At 39.3% G+C, this 13,164-nt stretch overlaps 1 protein-coding gene across 1 annotated transcript; it reads right to left on the bottom strand.

Moving 5' to 3' along the window:
* Nucleotides 1-975: 975 nt before the first annotated feature.
* On the bottom strand, nt 976-12,212 carry clu (clusterin). Its single transcript, XM_017695732.2, has 9 exons — nt 12,071-12,212; nt 8,362-8,492; nt 6,864-7,012; nt 5,768-5,938; nt 4,031-4,433; nt 3,668-3,808; nt 3,246-3,472; nt 1,524-1,699; nt 976-1,295 (listed from the first exon to the last, which is right to left on the bottom strand). The coding sequence occupies exons 2-9, from the start codon at nt 8,447-8,449 to the stop codon at nt 1,283-1,285; spliced, it is 1,368 nt and encodes a 455-aa protein (XP_017551221.1). The 5' UTR covers nt 8,450-8,492; nt 12,071-12,212; the 3' UTR covers nt 976-1,282.
* Between the last annotated feature and the right edge of the window lie 952 nt (nt 12,213-13,164).

Genomic DNA, 13,164 nt, shown 5'->3' with positions numbered 1-13,164 from the left:
CTAATAAAGTGGACAATGAGTGGACACTGTTTACAAGCTACAGCAGCACTGCTGTGTCCGATTAACTCCTATCAGCATAACACACACTAACACTCCTGAAGCTTTGGGAAAAATTGGTAGGGTTCCTCTTTAACCACACTTCATCATACATCATTTAGAAGACGAAACTCTTGCCCTCCTGTAATCTTCAGTCAGCATGTCATGGCTTTTCCCTACTTCTAAAACATGATTTTTCTTTACCTCATAGTGGTGAGTTGGGGGGAGTATTATTTACCAGTAATGCCATATCTCTCCCACCACTGATGGTGAGAAAACTCAGCAAGCTCAGAGATCTTCTCTAACACTGTTTCACTCAGAAACGTAGTATGTAAGAAAAATGTGCTGTGATTTCTGATTTAGGTCTTCTTTAAAGATAGGCAACGTGCAGAAGAATATGGCAACGTGCAGAAGAATATGGCTTGTGCTTCAGACCCCTTCCCCAAGCGGATGAATCTGATAATTGCAAGTGATTTAGGTCTTCTTTAAAGATAGGCCTGCTTTATTTTGGTTATTTTTGCTGGATTACATGAATAGCTTGATTCATCAGATCACCCACAGAACTTCATCTGGAGTTGTGATTGGTCAGGATGCTCACAGCATAAAGTAAGTGCTACACTATTTTGCATTTTGCAGGCTTCTCGATCAGTAATGCAAAGACCAACATTGTCATTGTGATTAACAGGTGACATGATGTGCATTCAGCCTGAGGGCTGTGTATTGAATTCACCTTGTTACCAGCTAAGTATTGCACATGCTTGCTTTAGTTCTGACAAATCTCAGCTGTCATGCAACCTCTACACAGAAATGACCACCTCACCTCTCTGATAATTAGATTTTCTACAGGAAAATGACTCGTATTCAAAACCGTTTGCCAAATTACTCTGATGCACTTGTCTTATATCCTTACAGAGGTTCATGTGGAAAGGGAAACCAGGCTTTTGACTCCATTACTCATTTTATTAACCTTTTTTTAATATACAGCTGATTATTTCTAGAAGCACTAGAATAAGAGCTTTTTATTTTCATACAAACTCCTGAGGATCTCTCTTGACCTAGTTGAGGATCATACAGCAGGGATAATGCTAGACAGAGGATATCCAGCTGGGTAAGTAGAACAGCTTTCAGTATGTTGTGAGATATTAATGCAGAAGAAGCTTATTACATTTCTTTCAGTGACTGGTAGTGACTTGTGAAGTTGCTCTGGCAATTTCCTGACAGGAAGTTCCACCTGGGATCACTACATTTACTTTACAAACCTACAGGAAACAAAGAAAAATTAGTAATATGAAATGATAAATGTAAAAAGACATCAACAAATTAATGTTAATGCAGATTAAACAGATTTTAAAAAGTTCCACAAAACTTCTACTCATCCATTCAATAGTTAACAGTACAGTTAGTAGTTATAGAAGTTGAAAAATGTGGGAACTGGAAAAAACAAAGTTTTCTTAAGACAGTCGGAAAATCATTTCTTAAAGACTCACACAGCGCTCTGTTTGTAGCGGTCCAGAGCCTCCTGTGCCACGACTTCAGAGAATTTGGGATCATTCCAGGGGATGTCTCCTGGCACTGTGAAGGTCATTTCTGGCTCATCAAACAGTTTGACTGACACTTTGGTGTCTGCTTGCTTCTCAGGGTCCTCTGTGGTCTTAGATATGACCTTTATTAAACCAGAAAACAGCTTCAGATTACTTTCTATACTTTTGACTTTTCACACCGCTGAATGTGAGTTACTGGGTTTTAAGAAAAGTCATGTGATAAGAGAAGTTATCATGCATGTTGTGCTCTAACTGGAGCCCTATTGAAGCTGAGGAGGTTCTGCAATAGTTCTTCAAAAGGTCAGACAGCCAAGACATGTCTGGTTTCCAGCTTTCTTCTTTAATGTGCATTGGAGCTACAAGGCTAATGTAACTAAAAAGAAATGGAAGTTTATCTCAACTGCAATCTTTTTGGGTGACAAATTTCTTTTATCAGCTCTGTAGCTCCAGCGCAAAATTAAAAAACTTTGGACACCAAACATGTTTTGGCTGTTTAACTGCTTTTGAAGGGCAGGTGAAGCAGGGATTCAGTAAATTTTTCACAGAACAATTCCTTTATGAGACGAGACCCTTGATTTTAATCCAGTATGAATCTGCATGGTTTTTAGCTTTTTACAGTCTGACTGTAATAATAGGGAGAGATTATAATCCAGTATGAATCAGCAGTGTGTGTACTTTTTACAGTCTGACTGTAATAATTGTGGAGAGATTATAATCCAGTATGAATCTGCAGTGTATGTACTTTTTACAGTCTGACTGTAATAATAGGGAGAGATTATAATCCAGTATGAATCGGCAGTGTGTGTACTTTTTACAGTCTGATAGTAATAATTGTGGAGAGATTATAATCCAGTATGAATCTGCAGTGTATGTACTTTTTACAGTCTGACTGTAATAATAGGGAGAGATTATTATCCAGTATGAATCGGCAGTGTGTGTACTTTTTACAGGCTGACATAAATAATTGTGGAGAGATTATAATCCAGTATGAATCTGCAGTGTATGTACTTTTTACAGTCTGACTGTAATAATAGGGAGAGATTATAATCCAGTATGAATCGGCAGTGTGTGTACTTTTTACAGGCTGACATAAATAATTGTGGAGAGATTATAATCCAGTATGAATCTGCAGTGTATGTACTTTTTACAGTCTGACTGTAATAATAGGGAGAGATTATAATCCAGTATGAATCTGCAGTGTATGTACTTTTTACAGTCTGACTGTAATAATAGGGAGAGATTATAATCCAGTATGAATCGGCAGTGTGTGTACTTTTTACAGTCTGACTGTAATAATTGTGGAGAGATTATAATCCAGTATGAATCAGCAGTGTGTGTACTTTTTACAGTCTGACGGTAATAATTGTGGAGAGATTTTAATCCAGTATGAATCTGCAGGGTTTTTAGCTTTTTACAGTCTGACAGTATTAATTATGGTGAGATTATAATCCAGTATGAATCGGCAGTGTGTGTACTTTTTACAGTCTGACTGTAATAATTGTGGAGTCTGCAGTGTTTGTAGTTTTTATAGTGCTACAGTAATAATTGTGGAGTGATTCTGATCCAGCATGAATCGGAGGTGTGTACTTTTTACAGTCTGACAGTAATAATTGTGGTGAGATTAGTGATTAGTGCCCAAGATGGCATTTAGCCTACGTCAGAACTCACCGCGTGGATTTTAAAGATTCCATCTTCACTCTGGGTGCGGTTGGCCAGTGAGGACACCCAGCCGAACTGCTTGCTGAACATGTCCAGCAGCTTTGAAGTGTTGAACATCTCCTCCTCAAAGTGCTTAAGGATTCTGTTATACTCCTGAGTGAACCTTTCAGCCATGGCAAGGGCCCTCTCCAGCTCCTCCTTCAAGGGGCCCTCCAGAGGCTTCTTTCCAGAACAATCTGCAAAGGTGAAGCAGCCCAGGCTGATCTTAAGTTTGGCCTTCAGTTTGTATCTTTCAAAACTTACAATACAAGTTAACTTGTATTTATATTTCAGCTATCATACATGGAATGCAGTTTAGAATAAAACAGCAGCATAAAAAAGAACACAACAAGGTCGTCAATTAAATAATGAGGTCTCAACAAAGAGCTTACCAATGTGCTGGATCTCCTTGCATTTTTCACATTCTTCTCGCAGTTTGATGCAGCCTGCAGAGTTACGGCGAATCTCCCTGCAGGTCATTTTATCGTTCCCGAATGGCTTGGTTATGATGACATCTTCATTCACACTGCCATCTGTCACATGGGGGCAAATGTAGAGATGTGTTGTCACAACCCCGCCTTCATATCACATATCTACTGTCGCTGTCATAAGAAAAGTAAAGTTGAACTTTTTTTCATTTCCCATTCCATTTCCTGATGAATGGACAAAAAAAGTTTTTATTATATTAACGTATGTCCAAAATGCTTACTTCCTTCCCTTGTTTCCCATTTTAATGATATGCTAAAAAAATTTACCTTCAGTGGGAAAGTCCATGTCGCTGCCCATGTAGGGTTTGAATGATTCAAAGATATCGCGAGCCCTCTGCATCATAGGGTAGAACATGCTGTGGAAGCTGTGGAACTCGGGGTCATGGACAGGGGACCTATAGACACGGGTCGGCCGGCTAAACATGCTAGGCATGCGGTAGAGTCCGCTGAAGGGGTTGGGCTGGTTCAAGGGCTGGAACGAGTGCATGTGGTCAAACACCCTCATACTGTCCATGAAGATGCTGTCCACTCCATCAGCCACTTCACTGTAGCGCTTCTCTAGGTCCTGGAACTGCTGGCTCTGCTGCTGGTCCTCCTTCTCCAGAGTCTCAATGTTCTGACCGTTGATCCAGATGGAGAAAGGAGATGTCCGGTTCAGAACCTCTTCCAGCTGAGAGATGGACACACAGGAAGGTGTGGTTGTTGAGTCCAGTTTATTAAGTGTATTTACCTTGTATCTTTAATTATTGTCCATTTTATCATGTACACATACTATTTGGGGCGTAATAAAGTCCAAATGTGTTAGAAGAACTATTAGCTTAATTATAAAGTGACAAAGGAACCATGTTTTGATTTCAAATGGGTGGGACCAAGTTCATGAGAAAGTGACACACTAGACCGTTTGGAAGTCCTAGATCTGTCCCTGACCCAGATCAACTTAATACAAAAATCTGCCCAAATAAAAACTACACTCTTAACACAAAGGGTTCTAAATAGAACCAAAAAAGGTTATTTAGCTTGTAACATCAGTGGAACCCTTTTCAAAAAGATTCTATATAGAACCACCTACAGCGCATTCTCCATCAATCTGAAGAACTCTTTCACAGTGCAAAGAACCCTTTAAACATATAAAGGGCCCTTTCATTGTTGATGATTCTATAAAGAACCATTTTCTTTGTGAAAGAACCCTTGCAGAACCATTTTTTAGCAGTGTCTTTTATTAATTTGAACATAACATTGGCACAGCTTATTCAATATGTAGCAAAAACCTTGAGACAGCTATTCACTTATTTTGGCATCGACAGTATGTGGATTATTTGGTGTTTGAAAAAAAAAATCACAGAGATGAATGTAATCATGTAATAAAAACCTAAATCTAAGTTTACACTTGCAAATGTAAATTCACAGGCAAAAGGCCAATAGTTGGCCTTTGAAAAGGAAACCGAGCGTTATATTGAACTTCAGTCCTCCTAAAAACAAAATCCAATTAAAACTGTTAAAGCATGTTTGTACTTCAATATTTTAATGTAGTAATTTACACCCCTCTTGCGAAAGCCAAGGTTTGACACTGATATAGGTACACTTATAGGTCTTATCCCGCTAAAGCATAATGTATCAGAGAGTGGTCCAGCACCTAAAAATAACCAGCAAAGAGCACATCTGTGGTCAAAAACTGACCACTGATAAAGGGCTAAAGGATGTCAAATACTTATGAGAATGGCCCACCACCCGAGCAATATCTACAGGTTAACAGCAGGCCTGTGAACTGAGAGCACTGATAAACTATGCAGCATCAGATGGGGTCTGTGACTGTACTCCTATATAGTGGAGCTATGAAGTTTAAGTGACCAATGAGCAGTTATACAATGTAGGGCAAAAAAGTGTAACTGATTTTTCTGACCATTTATTTTTGGTTGTGTTGTACATGGCACATGGACATTTATTAAAATACAGATAAAGAAGGTAAAATATGTCAATAATAGTTTGAGGCCAGTATAGTCTCACCTGCCTGCCCACTAAGCCGGAACCGCTGCTGCAGGTGCGGGAGTAGTATTTAATGCAGGTGTTCTTCAGACATGGCTTGCACTCTTCCCACAGCGCCTGCATGGAGTCATTACACACCCGCTGTTCTTCAGCCAGCTTCTCCTCCATATCCTGTGCAGCCTTCAGGGCATCCTAACACAAATTTACAAAATGTAGCTAATTATACTGCAGAAAATACAGCAGTTAAAGCAATTAGACGCAGTACATTAGTCATTTTGCAATGGATAAGAGGTGCTGGAGACATGATGAAATACAAAATACACCAATGTACAATAAATATTTGAATGTATTAATTAAAGGAGAGCACAGTCAAAGACCATGATTTCATTTTGGTTTGTATTTTGGGCTTTAAATGCATTTGTTTTGATTTTGGCAAATCTGAGCTCCGTTTTTGTGATTTATGAGGTAAATATCGCAATAAGCATCATGATGATGATCTCCATGGACAGTCCATACCATACAGAGCATTCACACCTCAGAACGAGTCATTCTGATCTTATCTAATCTAGCAAATCTACACCTGTACAAATGAACATCTACCCATATCTTGTATAATCTGGAATATGAATATATATATATATATATATATATATATATATATATATATATATATATATATATATCTTTATTTTTTTCTTCTATTTTTGGTATATTTAAGTACTACCAGGGAGCTACGCAACTAAGACACACCTGTGTAAATGTGATGTGACAACCTTGATTTGATTTCTGCCAAGAAATGTAATGAATTTGTACTGTAATTATTCCTTTTATAAAAACTGTTGTGCTTCATGAGCATTTACATAAAAGTCTAATGAACACATCTATTAATATCAGTTCCTTGATCGACATTACTGTAAGACTATAAAAGTTGTTTATACAGTTGATTCATCCATCAGCACTTAATAATACTGTTATGCTTTAAACCTGTTTGTACTGCAGGGTTTTTATGTAATTTCTTCTTTTTTCTGTAAGGAGAGGTGCCTTTTACTGTCAGTGACAGTGCAAAGCAACAGAATAGAAAAGTACTTCATGTCCACAGTATGAAATTCTCTCTAACCTCTTTCTGTTTCTTCGTTTCCTCCAGGGAAGAGAGGAACTTCTGGTGATCTTGCTCAGACTTCTCCATCACTGACTTCATCTCCTTCACTCCGTTAATGGCATTTTCAATCTCCTTATCCAGGTACTTCTCCCCAGTCTGGGAGATCTCTGTGGACAGACGTCAGCTGCTATCAGCACTGAGCCAATTACATGATACACAATAAAAATGATAGCTTGTCTGGAAAAAAAAGGTGATTGTTGTCTGAAGTTTTGCACTGAGGCTAATGCAACCAGCAACCAAGATGGCTGTTACTTTTTTAGCATATGGTGTTAGAAACCAAGTCAAGTTCAAGACAAGTTATATAGTACATTTCATACACAATGCAATTAAATGAGCTTTACATAAATAAAAGCATAATGAACATTAAAAGGAAAAATAAAGACAAAGGACCTCATTGACCAATATCAAGGTTTTTTCTTAAACGTGTTCCTGGGAAAGATCCTAAGAAAAAGTTTCTGTCAGATTTGTGACGTGTTCTTAAACCACAGAACCATTCTCTTACCTAAGAACAAATCCCAAATCAGAAAACAGTGAATGTCAAAATCTCTGTTAAAACTGCATAAGTGGGTTTTGATAAGAAATTTCTTCAGTTGAACGGATGATGAATGAGGCAAGTAGAAGAAAGATATAAAAGAATGTTAAAAAAGGACTTAAATTTCACCTCCGTGTGTAACCTGTCCATGAAGTGAAACACCACATACACACTAGTGAGCACACACACACTAGGGGGCAGTGAGCACACTTGCCCAGAGCAGTGGGCAGCCCAATCCACAGCGCCCAGGGAGCAGTTGGGGGTTAGGTGTCTTGCTCAAGGACACCTCAGTCATGTGCTGTCGCCTCTGGGGATCAAACTGGCAACCTTCCGGTCACAAGGCTGGTTCCCTAACCTCCAGCCCATGACTGCCCCCAAAATTATGGTGCTAATTGAGGGTGAAGTGCAGTAAGAATAAGTGCTTAATGATAAGTATGTGAAAAGATCAATGTTTTTAACCTGGATTTAAAAATCACTATATTCGGTGCTCATCTAAGGTCTTCTGGCATTTTGTTCCAGTTGTATGCAGTATAACAGCTAAATGCTGCTTTAGTGTGTTTAGTTTGGACTCTGGGTTCAACTAGCTGACCTGAGTCCATAGTTCTAAGAGATATACTTGGTTTATACTCTTTAAACATATCAGAGATGTTTTGTGGGTCAAATAAGCAAGTCTAGTTCAGATTACTCAACAGTATGATTTAGTCATGCAGTTTGCACAATGCTAACTGCTAATGCTAATATTTAATTGCTTGTTAGCTACAGTAGACGCGTAGCTCCAGGGCAAAACTGAAAAAGACTTCTTCGGACACTTCTTCAGTAGTTTTGCCAAACTATGGCTTGAAGGTTTGTTTTGGTTTTTTTTAAGAGATTCCACTGTATTTGGATGTGTGTAAACAGCACAGCAAGCGGTTCCAATATACTTACGCTGTAGATCATCTTTGGAGGGGGGAAGCAGACACTCAGCAGAGATGTAGAGGAGAGAGAGGCCCAGAAATGACCAATACACCCTCATCTTCGGTCACTCTCAGAGCCCAGCTTTTGGATGTAGAAAAACACTAAGGCAAAACAGAGCATGTTAAGAGTTTTCAGAAGGAGTCATCCCAGTGCATCACTTTTCTAGTGACTTGCAGTGTGTCATGGTTAGAGTGAGGCAAGCCTGACTTTCAATTTGAAAGTAAACATGCTGAATGGTTATCATTATGTAACGTTTACAGCATGTGGTTATTTTTCCCGCAGCAATTTCAATTGTGCAAGTCATCGTCCCATAGACGCTCTAACTCTCTACCAGCAAGTGCGAGCTCCTTTGTGTTTGGGCTATTATTAGTTCTGGAACAAATGACCATCATGACTGCTTTGTCTGTCTGTGACTTTTTGTTTTTTTTGTAATACTGATAAGACCCAGCAGGGGGGGCAACACTGCTCATGACACAGCAAGGATAAATACATGCACACACATATTGGTGCCTAGGATTATATATATAATGCATTTGCAATGCAATGCATTTCAACTTCTCTGCCTCGATGACTGATGATTTCATCACCACTTTTAACATACGAGGCATGCTTAATCTTAATTCTGGATGTTAATTTTATTATGACTTCATTCTCAATGTTCTACACCTTTCTCTGTAGTTTAGAATCTTTCTGGACAACTTGAACACACATGATTTTTTTTAGTAATTGCTGAAACCAAGGAAAAATGTTTGCTTTATTTTTTTTATATTGATCTGCTGAAAATTCAACATTTCAAACCTTTGAATGGTGACTCCCAACTTTTTGGACAGCAGTGTTATTATTAGAATATATTCTAAATGTTTTCACGCTTGTTCAGTGATTTTGCAGTTAATATTGTGCAAATTCCAATAACACTCCTGCTTCTTGCTGATAGTGTTATCAGCTTTGAGAGCCTTTCTTCAATTATCATCAACCCCCAGAGACAAGCAGAAGATTCTTCTGTGAGTCAGCAAACTTTCCTCTAAAGCTGTATACATACTTTCCGCCAGATTAGAAAGAAAATAATTCTGCTACCCCAATCTTTCATTACAATTCAGATAAGCTATAGTCTGTGTGGGGTGGGCAACATGATCTTATTTATTGTTGTCATGGTCAGATTGTCATTTGCTTTACTGAATATGTGGTTGATATTGTTAGACTGCATGTTATATTTAAAAAGACAGCATAATTAGTCCTGTTTAATTGGACTGAGTGTCACTATTCATAGGTTTTAATAGTATTTTGGTACTAGTGGTTCTTTTTCTGTTCATACCTATCAAACCTCAGACACACATCCTGATGCATATTGAGTAAATTGTGAAAATGTCTTGTAGTATTGTCATTTCAGCACCTTAGGTTAGACTATATTATATCTGTTTGGAAATGTTTGTGTGTGCATGTTAATACATACGCAGCAGAATTATTTTCCCTCAAGCTGTTTCCTCAGTTGCACTCTGTCCATACATGGACTAGATCATGATGAGGATAATGATTGTGAAATGTGCCACAGTCAAAGATGCCCACTTGTTTTAATGAGAAACTTATGACCAGTCATGTTAACTGCTAGCTACAAGGGTTGACTGGTACTGTTATACAAGTCATGTACTAACTGCTAAGGAGTTGACCCAGAGAGTCATTAGAGATGGCAGGATACCACTTTTTCATTTCTTTTCTTGCATATCAGCTGATACAGTCCAATTTTTTAACAGAAAGCTTTAAAATCAGCTTCACTGAATAACTCGAACTATTTAAACACTCTACTACCCCACATGATCTAATTAACATGACATCACACAACGGCCTGTATTTATGAAGCTTCTCAGAGTAGGAGTGACTGTTCATCGAGGGTTCTTTACTCAAGAAACGGTTCTGTAACATTTAGAGAATGCTTTGCATGCTTACAGAATTCTTTGCATTGTTAAAGGGTTCTTCGGATTGATGGTGAATGTGTTGAAAAGGGTTGTATATAGAACCTTTTTGAAATGGGTTCTATATACCAAAAAGTGCTCCTCTATTATTACAAGCTTGGCGTCGTGACAGTACATGAACGCTTTTTAGTGCCTTTTTCAACTCGTTTCTGATAAACCACTTATGGTGCTGCTAGCCACGTGAGGTTGGCCGATAGAACTGCTATGTCTGCAGAGCACCTGCATGCTGAGTTAGTGCATGCAGAATAGCTCAAAACTTTTGCCAGATTAAAGCAGGGAGCCTTAGTTACATAAGAAGCACACAGCCCTCTGAAGTCTCTGCACAGACATGGACAATATGAGCTGATGGCTGTACACTGCAGGCCAATCCAGCACAACTCATAATATTTTATTTACTTAACTTTAATTGTCTTAACACTTTTACATTTGTTATATTACTGCTTTATGTGGCCTCTCTTGTGCAGATTTAACTCCTTTAGCTACAGTAAATTCTGGACAGTGCTTAATGCTTCAGAGCCTCTTGTTTTGAAGAGATCAAGGATAAACAGAAAAAAACAGGAGTGGTTATATTGGAGTAAAGCAGCTCTGCTCTACTCTGCAGATGGTCTGGTCTAAGCTGGGAGGGATTTGCTTGTTTTCATGAAGCTGAAGTTGTGCTGCAGTGAGGACGCAGCTGACCCTGTGCAGCCCCCCGCCCTCCCCCAGACACACTCACACACACACACACCACCACCACCATCATTTAGGAAAGGGAGTCAAATTCCCCTCTGCATTGAAAAATCAATACACATTCTCTCAGGCAAGATGCACACAAACAGAGTTCAGCTGACTGCCCTCAATCACTGGACAACACTGCAGGAGTATTAATTAAATCAGTCAGTCTATCTATCTACCTATCTATCTATCTATCTATCTATCTATCTATCTATCTATCTATCTACCTATCTATCTATCTACCTATCTATCTATCTATCTATCTATCTATCTATCTATCTACCTATCTATCTACCTATCTACCTATCTATCTATCTACCTATCTACCTATCTATCTATCTACCTATCTATCTATCTATCTATCTACCTATCTATCTATCTATCTATCTATCTATCTACCTATCTATCTATCTATCTATCTATCTATCTATCTATCTATCTATCTATCTAATGCTTGGTCATGCTGTGTAGAGTGATATGAGCAATGTTGTTTACATGGTTTTCAGCCATGAGCATCCGCTGTTTTCACCGTGTTTAGCAGAATAAGACACGCAGCAAAGCGCAGCTTTAGAATATGCATAAAAACGCGTGTATTGTTTACAAAAAGTGTTCAAATGTAAATAACATAGCTGCGCAAAACGTTCACAGGGGGTTTAGAACATAAATAAAGAAACACAAAGGGGCAGTCATTTTTTTTAATACATGAGAGGTACGCATGCATTAATAAACTCGTTTTTAATGACGTATACAGATGCATGCATGCACTGTTATTACTGAAGGACCCGCGCACTGGTAAAATGTCTAAAACCAAAAAAGGCGAGGAGGCGTCCAGATTAGCGACGCTTCTATATTACTGCAGGTTCAGATGCACGTTCCGCAAAGGCATCTATACACCCTCAGACCCACCCTCTCCCCCTCTCCCTCTCCCCCTCCCTCTCTCTCTCTCTCCCTCTCCCTCTCTCTGTCTCTCTCTCTACTGTGAAAAATGCAGCACTTACCCAGCTGTGGCCGTACGCGCGCTCTTCCTCCTGCAGCTGGAAGGCTCCTGCCTCTCTATTTATACCAGAGGCTGTGGGCGGTGTGATTCACATCCCCGTGGCTTTGGACTTTTCCAGAAGTTGTGCAATGTTTTCAGGGTAATAAAACGTATGGCCACTAGTGGGCAGCAGTACTGCGCCGTCAGAACCAGCTCCAGCAAAATATTTCCAGAAATAGCTGCATCCCACTGATCCTCGAGCCTCAAAAGGAGAACCTCTCTTAAAGCATGAGGAAGAACCCCTGAACTGTAAAAAGAGAACCTGTTGTAGAGCATGAAGAAGAACCCCTGAGGCTCTAAAGGAAGAACCTCTTTAAAAGCATGAGGAAGAACCTCTCAGCTTCTAAGGGAGAACCTTTTAAAAGCATGAGGAAGAACCTCTGAACCTTAAAAAGAGAACCTGTTGTAGAGCATGAAGAAGAACCCCTGAGCCTCTAAGGGAAGAACTTCTTTAAAAGCTTGAGGAAGAACCTCTGAGCTTCTAAAGGAGAACCTCTTTAAAAGCATGAAGAAGAACGACTGAGCCTCTAAAGGAAAACCTCTCTATGAGCATGAGGAAGATCACTGAGTACTCACGAAGGAGAACCTCTCTAAGAACACGAGGAAGAACCACTGATCCTCAAAATGAGAACCTCTCCACTCCCTACAAAGTGCACTATAAAATTTCACATATAAATAGTGCATAATGTCCAGAAATAGCTATTTGGGATTCAGCCACATGTGCACAATTCCATATGGACATTTTCTTTATTTGGGTGCAGAAGTCAGAATTTTATAAATGACACTATGTAGTGCACCCTATAGGGGAGAAGGGAGCCAACTGAGATTCAGCCTAATTCTTTGAGATTCCGTCTTCCATCCATCCCCGCTCCTCCATATACAAGGACGTTCAGCACATAAAGTTAGTCTTGCTGACGACTCACAGAGTTGGTCCTTGTTTCCGTCACTTGACACTGAGAAACGCACATAGTTAGACTTTAGCTTGCTGACTAGCATGCAAGCAGAGAAAAGTGATAACATCGCAGATCAGCAGACCGAGTAGTTTGCAAATCGAAT

The sequence above is a fragment of the Pygocentrus nattereri genome, chromosome 4 (genome assembly GCF_015220715.1).
Source record: "Pygocentrus nattereri isolate fPygNat1 chromosome 4, fPygNat1.pri, whole genome shotgun sequence".
Classification (NCBI taxonomy): Eukaryota; Metazoa; Chordata; class Actinopteri; order Characiformes; family Serrasalmidae; genus Pygocentrus; species Pygocentrus nattereri.
The sequence above is the reverse complement of the archived record's forward strand: the minus strand, read 5'-3'. Positions and strand labels throughout refer to the sequence as shown.